A 17,439-nucleotide genomic window follows, 5' to 3' on the forward strand; every position below is an offset into this window, starting at 1 on the left:
CAGCTGCAGCAAGTGCTTGGCAGAAATCTTAGACCCAGACTCTATGAATTGTTTATGTAATCGTATTTTACATGCAGACAGATCTCTGCCTTAATAAAGTCACTGTATCACAGGAGAGATGTGTGCTTTACTGCCTGCATTAGCAGAACAGATGGAAGACATGGCACCACCATGAATACAGCAAGAGACTGAATTTTCACTCTGAATTTTTAACAGTTCTGGCCCATTATTATTCTATGATGTGTCTGTTCTGGGACATGGAATGGAGTATTCTGTCCTTAGAGCTGTCAGTCAAACATATCAGATATCACTAAATTCACTTGTAAAACATCTAGGTGTTGTTTCTCTTACAGAGTAAATATTTTCCAAAATTACAAATATTTTTATACAATCAAAGAGTTCAGAGAAAATAAAAGTCCTGTTAGAGGGACATCCACAATCTGGAATGAAACCTTAGGAATATCCTCAGAATGTATAAGAGTCAGTCAGCTATGCATGGTTTTTTCTGGGGAGAGAATCTGAAAGTTGAAGCCCCCTATGGATATTTTGTTTCCCCTTTAAAAATGCTGAATTTCCTGTAAAAAGGAATATACTCAAAAGCTCTAGTCTAAGAAGATGCAAAATAGGAAAGTTACAGCTATTTCCCTACACCTGAAATGCAGCATTAATAACAGATTTAAAACATTGCATGTAACAAAGCAGCACATCTAATGAGAGCACAGCATTTCACCCCCTTACCCCCAGGCTGTGATTAATATACTCCCTACAAAAAACTATTTTCTTATGGATTAGAAAACACTAAAGCAAAAGAAGTTATGATGCTAGTCTGTGTTAATTCTAAGCCCCTTATTAACTCATTTGAAAATAAGGTCTCCTAAAAGAAAGGCATGAGTAGCACAAAGCATGTACAGCATTCTGCTAAGACATGTCAGTTGTTCTGTGTTCATTTCTTCCTACTTTTGGCTGAAGCATTTCAGAATTTAGAACAGAGAATTATTCATAGCAGGCTAAGCTTTATTTTTAACTCTCCACATAATCTGACATTAGTCATGGATTTAGTATAAATTTAAATCAAACTCTCTTAATGCAAAGTCAGAAAAGTTCCCTTTAAAACATTTTGTCTTCAAAAAAGTTCACAGTGCTATTTTATTTCTCTGCACATTTGGGGGCATAACTGGTTTCTAAGGCTTTTATTCCACTGTTCTTAGTTCCTTCACTTCCTGACACTCTTTCCAAGTTAGAAGCTTACTGGCTATTAATTATCTTTTCTTCTTTACATCACTGGATGAGATTTTCCACATTATTTGTAGAGTTGTTGTAGAAATAAAACAATCATTCACTCTGTACTTCAGATGTAGCTTCTAAAAGATTTTACTGCTGTTGTCCAAGAGCTACATTCTTAAATAACTCAGGTAGTTAATTCTATTGCAATCACATCTTCAAAAAACAACATGATCAGGCCAGATTATCAGAAGCGGCAATGACCAACAGCCTGCAGAGAGGAAAACAGAACTAGAAAATTGATAGAAAGTTTTGTAGAAACTGCATTACTGCAGTAGCTAAAGTAAGGCATTGTGTTCCTGTGAGATACAGTTCAAACAAAAATGGCTCCCCAACCCATAATGGAATTATATTCTAAGTATCCAAAGATCACATGAGACAGAATTCAAGGTGGATTCTGAAACTGCTTTCCACATTAGCTAGTCCTGGAATTAGGCTGGGAATAGAAATGGTGGATTTCACCATAACAAAGGGGTCTTATACATATTAATTGGGCTCATCGAGGTTTCTATCACAGCTTTTTATGTGCTACAATATACATTTATCAGAGTGAGGATTTCCTCTGTGTCTTCACTATAATTTCCCCATAACATTAGAGAAGTCTCAGACAAGTTTTCCCACTAATATAGCAATAGAGTCAAAGAAAATTCCAAAACAGCACTACCAAAATAATTATTGGCTTGTTGAAATTACTCTCAGTCAGGGAAGGAACATAAACACAGATGACACAGTTTAAATTGAAAACTGCAGAGTAACATCCTCAAACAGTAGGAATGATCAAAGTTACCTTATATTGAAATGATTAAATTGATTTTTCATTAGGAGTAAAAATACAAGTACCTCATATACCTAATGGAAAAAACAAAATCAATGTTCATCTGTGTGGAAGTTTTGGAAATTTCTTTATTGATTTGAAAGAAATTACAATTTTATAAATACAAGAGATTAATTTATTATGTTACTTCACTATTCAGCAAACAGCAAGAGTTAGCCTGGTATACAGGGCCAAAAAGGCAGACTAAAACTTACCATAATGAAATGTCCATGCATAAATGGATACATTAAAATAACAACTTAAATCTGGCCAGTTCAGCTGCTCTCCTCTGAATTTAATTATTATAATTAAAATCATCAAGCATCTATCTGCTGTGAGACAATTACAGGCTTGCATTTTCATGTCCAAAAGAAAATGCAAAACTTCACCAACTGAAAAGCCATCTATTACTACACGAAATAATGCCAAAAAGAAAAATATTATAATCTGTGAAACCTCCCCCAGAAATGGAAATGGAAATATCTAACTAGGGAATACTCAAGGCAGTTGTATTTCACAGTTTGTTTCCACTAAATCAGGCAGCAGAAGGGAACGACTCCAAAAAGCGGAAAAGTGGTGAGATGCAAAACAAAGGTTTTCACACCTCTTGTCATCTCATATTAAGGCCAAAAGGTTTCTGCTGTTTCTCTCTATATCAAACAAGTCAAAAAGGATGAGATTCTTCTGGACTTAAAAAGACAAAAGTAATCAGGAATTGTCTGCCCTCAAAACACCAACACCCAGAAGCAGGGAAAGAATGGCACACTCTCCCAGACTGCTTTGTAATTCAAGATCTAATGTTGTAAAACCTTATTCTTTCTCTGCATGTCTTATATTTTGCCTTCCATGTCACCATCAGCATAAGGCAGACTTTTGGAATTCAAAGAAAAGAGTAGCATAATACAAAAGCTGTAGATGTGAGAGGGTCAGGAAACTGATGCCAAAAGCCAGGCTGGAAATAAATCCCCAGAGAGCAGTGTCTATAGAGCAGATATTTGTTTATTGCAGCACTGGAGCTGAGGGGGATTTCTCCTCCTAACTCACCCACCTTTGTCATGTGCTGTGGTATATTTATTTATACAGTAAGTATTGCTGAGAGCATGGACCAGGCTCTGCCCCTGCAGCTCAGCAATGGGACAAGAGGAACAGGCAGAAACTGATGCCCAGAAAGTTCCACCTGAACATGAGGGAGAACTTTGCTGTGCAGTGACTGAGCACTGAACAGGCTGCCCACAGAGGACATGGAGTCTCCCTCACTGGGGACATTCCATAACAATCCTGGACACAATTCTGTGCCCTGAGCTCTGGCATGAGCCTGCTGGAGAAGGGAGGTGGGACCAAATGACCACTGGGCCCTCCAACCTGATCCATTCTGCCCTTTGGTGATAAAGTTGATTTTAAAAACAGAGACAAGACATTGCTGAGAGCTCAGCCAGGCTTCAAATGAAGTGCAAGGGAAAGAAGTGCCACCTGTGCTTCACAAAGGCAGCTCACCCAGCAGATTTAAAGTGTGGAGAAGACGGAGGAACCAAGTGAGTTTTTAGCCACAGTCCTTTAATAGGGATTACATTTAGGTAATAAAAACGTAACACCATAGCACAACTCTCAGCATATGACCTAATCAATAACTGTACAAATCCTACTGCAATGCCAGCAGGAGTCAGGTCAGAAAAAAAAGATACCAAAACTTCCTTTCCCATTCCATTTGAACTGATTGCCCTCGACAGAGACAAACATTTCCTGTGACATTAAGTTGTCATCAGCTTCTGTAAATCCCAGTTCACTCAGTCTTTTCTTGTGTATCTGGCTCTTCTTTGCAGAAGTAGCCCCAAGTCCATTTGCAATTTCAGAGTTGTTTTCAGTTTGTTCAGAAGCCTCAGCTTGCTTACAAAGCTCCAGCTCATCAGTTAGACATCCAGGTTGTTCTTGCCTGGAGCCCTCTGCACAGGCTGTTTCATCACCTGCCTGGGTAGGCTGTGTATTTCCTAAGGCAGGAAACAGAATGTCACCAACAGTCATGCAAAGCAGCCACATCTTTAAAAAATCCTGAAATTCATTTTCTTCAATCTTTATACTGTCAACCCATCCCACTCTTTGGTTAAGTACTCCATGACAGCCACAAATTTCAAATACAAGTTATGAAGTATGCAATCCAAAAACCTAGGTATACCAGACTTAGTTAGTAGTTTTAGGAGTTTCTTCTAGTAAAAGAAAAGTACCTGCTGTTTCCTGTGCTGAAGCATCCTTCATTTCAGAGGGTATCGTTGGTCTAACCAGGACCACACCATATCCTTCATTATTGTGGATCATATTATTAATCATGGCTATCTTGGGAACCTCATAATCCTCATCTAAGAAGTTCTACAAAACAAAAGAGAAACCTAACATGTCATGTCCAGCTAAAGGGACACAAGAATCTTCTAGTTTTAGGTAGAATCAGTTCTCTGTATTAGCCAGAGCAGGATTATTTGCCTACACAGGAGACATTGTGAAAGGCATTTTCTTCTGGGAGATAATAAAATAAAACCAGGTAACTGCTGGAGTGGATAAAATGAAAATATTACACTGCAAAGCTGCTGCAAGACTGGCTGTCTGTCTAATGGAGAACTAGTTCATCCAGCAAGGATGAAGGTAAGCCCAAGACAAGCACCATGTGTGCCATATAAGAATTCCAGCATAGCACAGCAGGGTTTTGAGCCAACCCAAACCTACTGGAACTAATTGTAGCAGTGATTAGCTTGTGACTGGGACTGACCTTGACCAGTATTCCCTCCTTGCAGTGGTGGATCCCGTTGTGCAGCAGGGTGCACACACTTCCTGGATAGATTTCCACACCAGCACCCTGCAAGATATAGTTGGGAGAAGTTCAGAAATACTTTAGGCACATTTTTACCCTACAAGATAAAGCTGATAGTAGTTTATAGGCACATTTACTATTGAACTTGAGCACTCCCTGGCACACCTTTGTGTTCACAATGCAAACTGTGTCACTCCTCCAGCTTCACAGCTTTGTCACCCAGCTCAGGCAGCATTACTCAAGGCTGAGGTGTCACAGCATAGGGCACCAGTCCATGAGGGCCTGCTGAAGAGTAGCTCAACAGCCTTGCCTTAATTGCTTGTGCTTTAGTCATCCCTCTCAATACCTCAAGCCCCATCACTATTTAAAATATCCAAACCAGAGCCCATTCTTGTGTTTATCATCCCTCTGTAAGAATCAAAGGTGTCCAAAAAGGGCATTTCACTTGCAGAACAAATGGAAGCGAGAAAACTAGTTATGGGCAGAGAAACCAGAAAATCATTATAAAAGAACTGCAGGACATGCATCAGCTGTGCAGCAATGATTATTTCACTGATGTTCCCTGTTACTGCATCACTTTGCTATCATCACACACAAACCAGCCTGAGACATTTCACCACATTTCCTAAGAGGCTACAAGATCCCTGAGACCAATCTTGATTCAGGAACATGCAGCTGTCCAAAATGAATTTACAAAGGTTCTCTCCAGAGCAACAGAAGCCACCCTGTGACTGACTGCACTATTTCCAAAGAGAAACCTTTCTTTTAAATTAGGAAATAAGTCAAAGTTGAGTGTGTACCTTTGCCCCATAGAGATCTGAGTTTCTCATCAGTAGCTCAGCTGATGTCCTCACTGTTATTCCAGTGGTTTCACACTGTAACACACAATTCTCCAGTGTGGTTTTTCCATGATGGACATCTGCATACACAGAAACAATTATTGCTGGATGAACCAATTCTGCAAAGACAACCCCCTCCTACAGACAGACAGTCTTGCAGCAGCTTTGTAGTGTGATATTTTCAGTCTGTCCATTTCAATTTCACTCATTTGCTCATGTGTGGTTTGAACTCATGCTGTTTTTCTGGTCTAAGCAGGGATGCTGCTGCAAGGGAGCACTGGTTGGAGATTTGTCTTATAGATTTGGATTTTTTTAATGACACCAATAATTCTTTTCATTACATTCCTAAGAGATTTTTGGATTCAAAAGATATTAAATACATGCATACAAACGTTAATAAACATTTTAACATGTTTAAAACCCAAATGTCTGTCGAGGAAAAACACTATTTGGCACCTCCTGCAAAGACAAGGCCACAGCCAATAAACTCCTTGGATACAATTTAGACTTAGTTCAGTGTCAGTTTGAAGGTGCTGGAAACAAAGTTCTACAGCACTCCTACAGCATGTGCTGCTCCTCAGTGGAGCAGGGACTGGGGTCAGCTACAGCTGAATATTGCCGTGGGGGCTCTTCTGTGGAAAGAATTGTTTCCTTTTCCAGGCACAGGCTGTGCTGCACTCAGAGTCAGGCTGCCTTAACAGCAGAACAATGATCAAATTAATGATCTCAACCCAGCAGAAGAATAAAGCATAAGAGCCACAACAGTTTGAAAGTACAAACAGAAGCTATTTTGATGTCCACATTATAAACAAGTTAAAAAAAAAAGAGGGGGAAGACTCAATATGTGTATCTGCAGGGGTTCTCTCTCTATGATATTTTGTTAAACTGCAACACTGGGTCCCAGCTTTATTTCTAACACTAATTATTAAAGAGTCACAAAAAGGTCAAGATGCTTTTACACTTACTTAAAATCCCCTCCACAGCATCATGCTGCACCAACTTCAAATTGGAGATCTTTATATTGGCTCCTGTGCAGTCAAAGAAGTTGTCTCCTTTCCCTTGTTTTTCTATCACAACATCATCTGGCAGGCCATAGCCTAAGAACAGAAGAGAAATATGCAAAATCAGAATATCTGGTGACAATGAGGTGCTCAGTACACAGACATTTAAATCAATGACAGAAGTTTCAAGCTTGATGTTTTAATACCTTGAATAAGATTTTCAACAAGTGGCCAGGCTACACCTCACATCCCCTCAGTGCCAAGGTACAGGCACTCCAAGCTAAACTCAGAAGTTACCTTATTTGAATGGCACACAACAAAATGCAAAGTTATCTGAGAAAGTTGGACAAATGGGTAACTGCGTTGACATTTGCCAAGGCCAAAGTTCTCACTCCCAGGAGTTATCAACAGAGCAGGGGGGGATGCAGGAATTGAGGACACACAGGCATCTCCAGTCTGCTCTCAAAGGACAGAAGTTCACTACAGCAGCCAGAGGTCCCAAAGAACACAGAGGGAAAAACAGTCACACCACAACACAAGGATAAAAAGTGCAAAGGGCTTGATATTGTTAGCATGCTTCATTCAGCTCCTCTGTTTACACAGAATTTGGGGGAAACTCAGTGTTCCTGTGCTGCACAGGCTTCCAGATTAATTCAGTTTAAAAAGCAGCTTTCACAAGCACATGCCAACATTGATTTACTAAGCCATCCACAGTTGTCAGCATTTAAGCACTTACAGGAAAATTTACGAGCATGTAAAGCTTTTATTGCTTGTCACTGACAAGAATCATGATAAGGAAAGCAATAATGCAACATCCATTAAAGCAGCATGAGTCCTATCATTTTCTGAGAGCACACACAGATAAGAAGTGCCCAAGCAGGATGCCAGCTTTTAACCAAGTACATAAATAAATAAATACTGCCACATGCAAGTAGAAAGGTTAAAAACAAAATGAAAATAAAAACCTTTGAACAAGAGTTGGCAGAAAGTTTTAAAGACAGGCAATTTAATGCAAAGTTAAGTGATTGATACTTCAACACATGATATTACCAAAAGTCTTTTCCCACTGCTACTGATTTATGGTCACCCCTGAAGAGGAAGTGGCATGGGGCAGTTCCAGCATGTAAAAAGAGAGCACCACAGGACAGCAAAAGTTTAACTTCTCACCACTACAGAAAGAAATTATTATCCAAAGCAGGAGTTTTAGGAATTATTGTCCTGTAGAGTGCCTGCAGTATTCTAACTGTGCCTTTAGCTTGCTTTCCACTCCACCTCTGGAATGAAGGAAGATTCAGCAGCTGCCCAGTGGTGCTCACTGCCAGCAGGGCTGTGCCCCTGCCTGAGGGGCTCCACAGCAGCCAAGGCCACTGTCATCCCCTGCCATGAGCACAGACAGAGAAGGGCTGAGGCTGCAGGCTCCCAGCCAGCTGGAACAACTGTGGCACAAGCAGAAGGGAAGTTCTTAGGTGCCTTTGAGACACCTTTTTGACAGGCATGGAAGTTATCTTTATCATGACTTCCTGCAGCTGCTACTGCTTTAACCTTATTTACTTCCTCTAAGTTTTTATTTATCCCTGATTTACTAATCTTCATACTTTCAAACTTAGTACTGACTGCACAGTGGCTGGGAAAAAAATAGAAGCTCAACTAAGCAAAGTGACATATCTTCCATGAGTCACCCCTCCATCCCAAAAAAGCCACCAAATCAGCCAGCTGCTCTGATTAGTGCCAGTAAAGTTTGTCTTGATGCTCCTACTTCAAATGTTCCTGGCTGCTCCTTCTGCTATAACACCTTATCTAACAGGAGTCCTTATAAGAAGATTAAATACCTGACAAGTACTTGTAATTCAGAGCATATTTTTACTAAAAATACATATTTATATGCCTTGCTTCTTAAAATAGAGCAGCTCATCCTTTAATGTGTGCTACTGCACCATTTGTATTTCAGTTTCTTCAAAGCTAGAAAAGCAATAAATAGCACCACACACAATTTTGGAACAATGTCATTCTTGAGATAAATAAAGCACTTTATGGAGGTCCCTTGTCCTGCAGGTGCACTGGTTATCTCAATGTGTGTCTGTATAAATCAAAAACACAGGAGATGGGCAAGAATGAAAATTACTCATAAAACAAGAGGGGCGAGAAAAATAAAAGTCCAGAGCAGCAGGAAATTAAACTCTCAGCCTTCTTCTCATTAAGAAGCTTTGACAAGAGAAAAATACAACTAAATAAGTATCTCAACAGCTGCAGAAGCCCCAGTGATAAACAGACTATAACACTACCACAGTGTGTGCCTGCCTAAATCAAAGAAATACACTGAGAAATCAAGAATGGTGAGGGAGAGAGAGCAACATATCCTAAGCAAAGCAGAAGTACTTTAAACCACAAATATTTTGCAAGAAAAATCCTAAAATCACATCTTTTGTGTCTGTTTCTGCAGAAGAAATGTGTTAATCAAATTTCCCTTCATACACTGCAGAGCCAGGCTGGCAGTCCCTGCTCCCCATCACCAACATGCTCCAAGTGCCACCAGTAAATCCTAACAGCACCTCCTGGCTCCTTCCCCCTGCACTCCCTGGGGCTGGACCAGCAGTGGGCTCACAGGCTGCCCCTGAGGCACATTCAGACACACAGAGAACAACAAGGACATTTCTCAACCACTCCTAAGTTAGTAGAAGCCTCTCAGAATTACTTCTCTGTTTCCACTATTACAACCAACAAGTCCCTTAGGTTTCTGTTGAATCTTCTCTATTACCTACATAACCACCATTTATGCAGACAAACAGGAGGAAATTATGCATTTGTTATTAATCAGCAAAATCTGCAGTCTATCTGCACTATGGGTAATGAAACAGCTCACTCCACCCTGCATCAGGCACAGCTCTACAGCACAAACAGGAACACTGTGAAGAAAAAAAAGCAAATGCTCCTGGTAAGCTCTGCAAAGAGTAAATCCTAACACAGAGCTAGTTTAAGACATTCCATTTACATTTTTAGGGACCTTTAGACTAGCAAACCTTGTACCTTCTAGCTCTACTGAATCAGCAATGGAGAACACGCCATCAACAAAGTAATGGCCAGGGCAGATGATGACTTTGTCTCCTTCATAACAGGCATTTACAGCTGCCAGGGGGTCACGGTGAAACTGCAAAAGACAAAAAAATACCATCAGCTCCCAAAGGATGCTGTGAAAATGGATGCATTTATGCCCATAGAGCTTGCTATCAATTAAATGTTGTTGCTTTTGCTTAAAAGAAATCCTGTCAATGGCATTAATAATACAAAATTTCTACTTTGAATTCAAGAATTGTAGCCCTCTGCAGACAAAACCAGCCTTAAAACATTACTTTTAAGTTTATGTCATGTCCATTCCCCCCAAGAGAAAACTGGGGCACACACAGATCAAGGAGCACATGCACCCCAAAGCAAACTTCACTATGGCCTTGGTTCCAGGCCAACTCTTCAATTGTGCCTAAGTGACTTGCCATGAATCTGCCATGAAGAAATAGATGACAGAAGGTATAGAAAACAAAATCCAAACAATTCGCCAAGTAAATCAGAGCTCGTCTGAATACTCTTGTGTTTGCTTCTGGTACCAGTCACCCCTAAAGAGAGTTCAGATACCACAGTGGTAAATAGTGTCCAGATGATCCTTTTCCTTGATAAAAAGGGCAGGCTGATACCCTTCACAAACATTCCTGAGGGATTCCTTACTGAAGGATGACTAATAGTACATAAAAACTACATATTTATTGCTTCCCAGCAAATTCCAGGGTAAGCATAATAAAAGTACTTTTTCCATTGCCAAGTCAGAAAATCAGATTTATAACCTAAAAGTTCCTTCAGGACGTTCCCCATGGCTCCATTTTTGGCAATCTGTAATTCATGAATGTGATCAGAATACAGCAAACCATTTCATTTGGGTCCAAAGAATTCAGCCTCTTCTTAACTGCTGAAGTAGCAAGTCTAGTCTGAATTCACTAAAACTAAACATGACTGCTTCTAAAATAAATGTATTTCCTACACAGTGTACCAAAGAAAGAAAACTATGCTTCTTACTTCAAACTCTAGATCATTATCAGCAGCATCAAGAGACACAAGTATTCCAAAACTAAATTCAAGTGTCATGCTTTAAAATGTTTCATTGTAGAATTATTACAGGTTCATCTCATTTCCTACACACAGGAAGCTGCTTGTATAGAGTACAAGCACAAATGGCACAAATTAATTTAAAAATTATTTGAATCATCCAATTTTTCCACTTATTGTTTAAATTACAGTGCCTTTTTTTAAACTGACAAAACAATCCCACCACTGTTGTATCTTCCCAATGGTAAATTAACTTATTCTTCCACATTGTTTCTTGAGAGGAAAAACTATTAGCAGACAGAAAATTCCTGCTACTGCACCTGTATTTCTAACTCCTCACAAGGTGCTGGGCAAAGTTTGTCTCTTGCCAGCATGTGGAGCAGGCCTGCTGTCATGGTCCAGGGCACAACATGAATGACCCTGGCCCCCGTTGGTCTCAGTCCTTTGGCCTGGAGGCTGCCGTATTTCTGGTAACCAAACACGTACCTGCAACAAGAGCAACAGAGCCAGCAGCTCTTGCTTCAGTAAACATCTCCTCTGAGTTATGTGATTCCCCTTAGGAGCCCCCTCCCTGCACAAACCCATCAGTTACCTCAGCAGAGGATTCTCAATTAGTTTCAGCTTTTGTTTTAAGTGCTCCACTTTGTCATACAATTTCAGTCCTTCCACCATGGAAACGTTTTCTGCTTCTGAGTCTGAATCATCGTTTGATATGCTGTTCCTCACACTTAAAAACTTCTCATAAACCTCTTCACATTGAGACAACAAGTTCTGGTAATCAACAATCAGCCCAGAAGGCACCCGGTGTTCCAGGATGTCATAGTGCCTGCAATTCAGAGCGAGGGGTCAGCACATGGCACATCCACAATCCTCAAAGACCAAACATGAGACTGGACAGAACCTGAGGAACCAGAACTCAATCAGTCCTTGAGTCAAGGTTCTCTGCAGTCTACATCAACACTGCTCCATTTTATTTGAGAGCAGCAAAACCAGAAAATCTTAACAGACACAAATATTTTACTTTCTAAACAGCTGCCTACCCAGCTTGAAAGGCTGTCTACAACTATCAGAAACTCACCCTAAATAAAAGGCATAAGCACAGCCATAAAAAAAGATTAGCAATTTAGAAGGTAATATCTAAGTATTAGAAAAACTGCTAAAGATTCACACACATTCCTCCTGGAGAATGACCAATTTACAAGTTTTTGTTAACATTCAGCTCTGCTGTGTTTTTTTATTCTATGCCCAGAGGTAAAGAATGGAGCCTCCCATGCCAGCTTTTATTAGGATTAGAACTCATACAAGTGTGAGGATGACTACTGCTGGGTTTGGAGCACTATCTGATGGAACACCAAGGCTCAGAAATCAAGTGGCAGCCTCAATCATGTTCTTTCCATACAAGATTTTGACCAGCAGATAGTGAATGCTGTTAGAACAAACTTGCTTTGGTTTACAAGTCAATAGGGGCTTTTTACACCTAATTGTGAGTCACTTTTCCCACATCACACATTCCAGGGGTCTGCCCCAAGAACAGCAAAAGTGTTGCACTCACAGTCTCAGTCGGGGCTCAACACATCGCACAAAGTAATCAAACTCATCCTCCTCCTCCTCATCCCACGTCCTCCAGATGCACCGGTAGAAGAACCTTTGGAAGCAAAGAGGAGAGCAGAGTCAACAGCACTGCAAACACAATGTAACCAATCCACCTCAAGGCATCACCTCTCTCTAAATTCATGTTACTGCCCCGTACACTGCTCAGTAAACACAGAGTCATCTTTCCTGCCTGTTGCTTACCTGCATAAAGACTTTTATGCTGTGCATCTAAGCTCAAAATTCATAATAACCTGTGTCCTACTTCCTCAAAAGGGAGGGAACAGCTAAAACCTGGATTTGAAAAGCAAGACTGACACTTCAGATTCTGAGGCTTTTTGGTTATTTGGTTTTGGCCAATCACCCTTCAAGCTAAGCTTTCTTTCTGATAATGTAGGTCATTCCACCTATTTTAGCTTTTTTGTCCAGTCCTACAGCCTATTTGTAGAGAGGTTTCAAACAGCTTGTAGTACCTGAAAGAAAAGGAGGTGGAAAAGAGATAGATGATAAAGTAGAAAAAAAGAAGAGAATTTGTGAAGAAACACCTAAAGAATAAAGCACAAATTTAGAGGAGGAGACAAAATGTAGAAAGAAGAATGGGACAAAAAAAAGGAACTCTGGGGTGAAAAAGAAAGGGAAAGCAGTCTCCTCAGAGCACCAGTCATCAGATTTATTTTGGAAAGCTTGGCTTGTGGAGCTGCCAGCACAGCCCAAGAATTTAGGACAGGACCCACTGGGTAGCAGGGTGCAATTGTCCTACCTGACATGCTCTATGGCTAGTGCTGTCTGGTCAAAATCTCCTGACTCATCATACACCACCCACAGCTCCTGCAGCAGGATCTGATGTTCCTTCAGCTCCAGGAGCTCCTGCATGCACTCCAGGGTAAAGCTGCTGTCCTGGGACTCGCACAGGAACGGCTCACTGAGCTGCACAACTGCCTTCAGGGCTGAGAAATCCACACCAACCACCTGTGGGAACAAACAGTTCCAAAATCCCTCAGAACCACAGATCCAGCTGAGGGAGGGGAATGTGACATGACTTAGGTCTGCAGGTCCCAACTGACCCCACACAAACCAACACAAATGGCACCCTACAGCCATGGCCATCTCCTCAGCTCTCTCCTCTCCAGAGTTAAGCTTCTCACAACCCACATCTAAAGAGCCTCCTCCACATCCAAATCTTCATTCAATCTCTCATAATGCTCATAACAAGGCCAGTAAGTTGCTTCCCCCCCACCTTTTTTTTTTTTTTTGTGTTGCTGTTTTTAAAATATGGCAAAAGCAGTATCTTCAGACTCAAACAAATCAATACCTCACAGCCTTTTGGGACTACTTTGAGGCTCATTTTTCAAAGTGCTCACAGGATACAAATAATTCAAGGAGATAGTGAAAGCTGTTTTGTCACTAATTGGGCAGAAAAGAGATGAGGGGCCATGAAGGTTATTTTTCCCTCCTCAGTCATGTGATAGAACTGCAAGTTTGAACATCCAAGATTTGCAACACAGATGCATGACCTGGACATTGAGAGACTTGGAGAAGTCTGATAGAGAGGTAAATTATGTTAAGTGGAGACAAATGGCTGCGCAGCAGTGACCCACTCACCCCAACAAGGACCTCGAAGACATCAGTGCGCCAGATGGCCTGCCAGCCAGAGGGCTCCAGGACCTTCTCCAGGTACTCAGCTATGAACCTCTTCACCTCAGAAGCTTTGCAGTCAGCTAAAAAGAAATTGAAGACGCTACATTTATGCAAGAAATGGAAGAAAAGTCCTCCAGATCACTGGAAAATGAAAGTCAACACAATTGAAGTGTTCCTCTACCACCTCTATAGCTGGACTTCTTTCTGGTAAGTTCATGACAACTATCAGCATTTTTGCTCCTCTGAAAGACGTCCAGGACTCAGCCTTCCAGACACTGAAAGTTTCAGTGTCAATTGTATTAAACACATAACCTGTGCCTTATCTTAAATAGATTTACAATACACAAAAAAAAAAAAAAAATAAGAAGACCAGATAAAACAAGGCACAGAATCCACTACTGACTAACAGTTCTGCCTTTGCATAATTCACATTTTATTTACTCATATCAAAATTAATAATGCCTCCTGGTCCACCAGCTAGAGCAGCTGAGGTTACAGCATAAGGGATGGCAGGACACTGTGCCTTTTCCAGTCCCATTATTAAAAGTATCTCATAGCTTAATATATACAGTTGACTCCACTAGAATTGTTTAAAGTCACTATAAGAAAACCAACACCATGAAAAAATTACTTACCCAAGATGTAATCCTGGTAAATTCTGAATCGCTCGTAAAACAAAAGATGATCGGTGTGAAAAATATCCGGGAAAAGCACGTTCCCGTCCGGCACAGTCCTGCCCAAAGTGGTCCCCGGTTTGTCACGGCTGCCGTAGTCACTCCAGGAGTCAGCACTCCAATCGCTCTCGGCATCTTCCCGCTGCACCTCTGGGAACGGGAACGGGAGTAAAGCAAACTGTCATTTCAAACCACTCACTCACTCCTCTGTTCCCAAAGAGCTCCTGTTCAGCCCAAGGTCTACCATGAACCTGCCTTCAACAGCACGTCCTAAATTACCCTCGGTAAAGCGTTTCAAACCCACATACCTTCCTGGACACTCATGATAGGCACTGAGAAACACACCAGGACTTCACGATTAAAAGGAAAAAACCCTACCACATTTTAGTGCTGATTTCCAGAGCCATCCCTACCCTACCCCCGTTTCCAGCCCGGTGCCCACGGCCCGAGGCTGGGGACAGCAGGGGAGCCGTCCGGCCAGGCGGGCGTTACCCTGTCCCGGGCGCGGCCCGCGGGGGATCCCAACGGCCCGGCCCGGCCGCCCCTCCTGCCCACACCACCCGGGTGTATCCCGCGGGCACCGTCCGAGCGCGGGGCGCGGGCTGCCCTTCCCTCCCGGCTCCCCGCGCCCTCCCTACCCGCAGGCACAGGCAGTCCGTACCCTCAGCCTGCTCGGGGAGGTCCCGCGGGCCGGCGCCTGCGGCCGGCGAGTCGCGGCCGTCCCCCCTCGGTCCGGGCGGCCGCAGCTCCGCCATTGCGCCCGTTTGGCTTCAAACCGCCCGGGCGGCTGCCGCGCGCCAGCGCCGCGCCCTCATTGGCTCGCGGCAGGCAGCGCCGCGCTCTGATTGGCTCGCGGCAGGCAGCGCCGCGCTCTGATTGGGTGTCGGCAGGGGCGGCCGTTAGCGCGCGGGGCCCTCAGCAGCAGCTCTCGGCCAGTATGTGGCGGGGCCCGCTCTGGAGCGGAGGGGGGCGGGAGCGACCGGAGCCGGAGCCGCCCCTCCGGCCCAACCCAACCTAACCCAACTTAATCTAACCCAACTTAATCCAACCCGCTGCGGGCCCGCCGGCAACGGGCGGCCCTGCCCGCGGGCACGGCTTCCACACACAGCCCTGGCGGCCGGGGATGCTGCCGGCCCTGCCGACAGCGGATGCACCCTGCCCGGAGAGAAGGAGCGGCCAAACTGCAAAAAATGTAAAAGCATCCAAAGAATCAGCACGCTCAAAAAGGGAAAAAAATTTAAAGATCAACAGCAAATAAACGGACTAAAACCCCAGCCCACGACTAACAGAACGGAATTCTCTGGAGCGCCGGGCAGCCCCGCTTTTCTTCCAGCCCTGGCCGGTTCCTACATAGAACTATTAAAATGTAGAACGCGCCTATTAAAATGTAGAACGCGGGTCTGTTTCATGTCCCAGCGCTTCTCCTGAGGCCACTCTGTGGGTTTCGGGCTGTGGCGATAAGGGGCGATGGGGACCAAAGCCAAAGCCGTTGCTCCGAAGCAGCAGCGGCCACGAGAGGGCCGCCTTGGATTTCCGACCGGGCCAGGGAGCAGCTCCCACCTTGGAGCCGCTCTGTGTTCGCTCCCCAAACACCGCTCCTCCTGCGGCAGCGGCGCCCGGAGAACACCGACAGCCCAAACCATCCCCACGGCACCGTAGTGGGAGCTTCCATAGGTCCGATTAAACCAACCCTTGCCCATCCTAACCCCAAGAAGAGAATGGCTTAGCTCCCAGGAGGTTTCTGTTGAACGCTGTCAGAATTTAACCATTATACTGGGCATGGGTGTTTAACCACACACATATAGTTATTATCTATCACAATTAGTTACAAAATTACAGTTAAACACCTGAATCCCTCCCAACAACTTACTGACAAGGTCAGGCTTTCAGAGAAAAGTGTGTTTGTAAATAAAGTGTCTTTAAATTGGCACGTTTTAAGTGGAGGGAAGGGATGCCATCCAGTGGATTTTTACAGGCTGAAAGGGGCCTCTTGGCCAACTTCATGCATTTGAACGAAGCCAAGTGCAAGGCACAGAGCAGAGAATGGACTGAGACTATTGCTGGGGAGAAAGACTTGGGGGTGTTGGTGGATGAGTAACTATATAACCATAAAGTTATGGCTATGGGAGTTCCCATAGCCATATTTAGATGTTTCTATTATTTTTCCTCTAAATAGTTACAATGAATTCAGGAACTCCTCGGGGCTTACAGTGGGAAGATCAGTTCTTTCTCACCAAGGTGAAATACTGGCACAACATTGAGACAACCCATTTGCCCCTATTTGTTTTGTTTACAAAATAGCTGGGGGTAGATTGTGTTCCATTTATAAGACTTACACAGTGTTTGGTTAACTATCCCCAATCCTTGTACAAGAGCTCTTTTACTTCACAGAAACACAGCCCTGGCAGTTGATTTCCAGAGCCAGTGATTCCTGCTGCAAGTGTCAGGGCATATTAACATGGACATACTAAGCTCCATTTGGTAAAAAAAAACTCCTCTGCAGTTCGTTTCTTTATCCTCATATTGGAAATAGAAACAGTCCTCTTATTGTTGGAAACCTGCCACTTTTCAGCTTGCTTGTGCATGCAGAGTGCAGACCATCAGTTATTTTCTTGAACTCAAACAGTTATTTTTCTCCCTATAATGTTTATCCATCCAATTTATTACTGAGCATGAATTAGTGCTTTCCTGAACCTCATCTGGCAAGTCACAGTCT

The 17,439-nt window shown here is 42.9% G+C and overlaps 1 protein-coding gene across 1 annotated transcript; it reads right to left on the bottom strand.

Annotated features, from left to right (window-relative positions):
• Positions 1-2,226: 2,226 nt before the first annotated feature.
• On the bottom strand, positions 2,227-15,478 carry SHCBP1 (SHC binding and spindle associated 1; the record flags this gene model as incomplete). Its single annotated transcript, XM_083870315.1, has 13 exons — positions 2,227-4,080; positions 4,315-4,456; positions 4,851-4,937; positions 5,693-5,811; positions 6,697-6,828; positions 9,757-9,877; positions 11,142-11,307; positions 11,414-11,647; positions 12,374-12,466; positions 13,172-13,380; positions 14,014-14,129; positions 14,685-14,873; positions 15,385-15,478. 13 exons carry the CDS (start codon positions 15,476-15,478, stop codon positions 3,761-3,763), a joined length of 2,022 nt encoding a protein of 673 aa, XP_083726441.1. The 3' UTR covers positions 2,227-3,760.
• Positions 15,479-17,439: the final 1,961 nt, after the last annotated feature.

Source organism: Zosterops lateralis (assembly GCF_965231275.1).
Source record: "Zosterops lateralis genome assembly, chromosome: 12".
NCBI lineage: Eukaryota > Metazoa > Chordata > Aves > Passeriformes > Zosteropidae > Zosterops > Zosterops lateralis.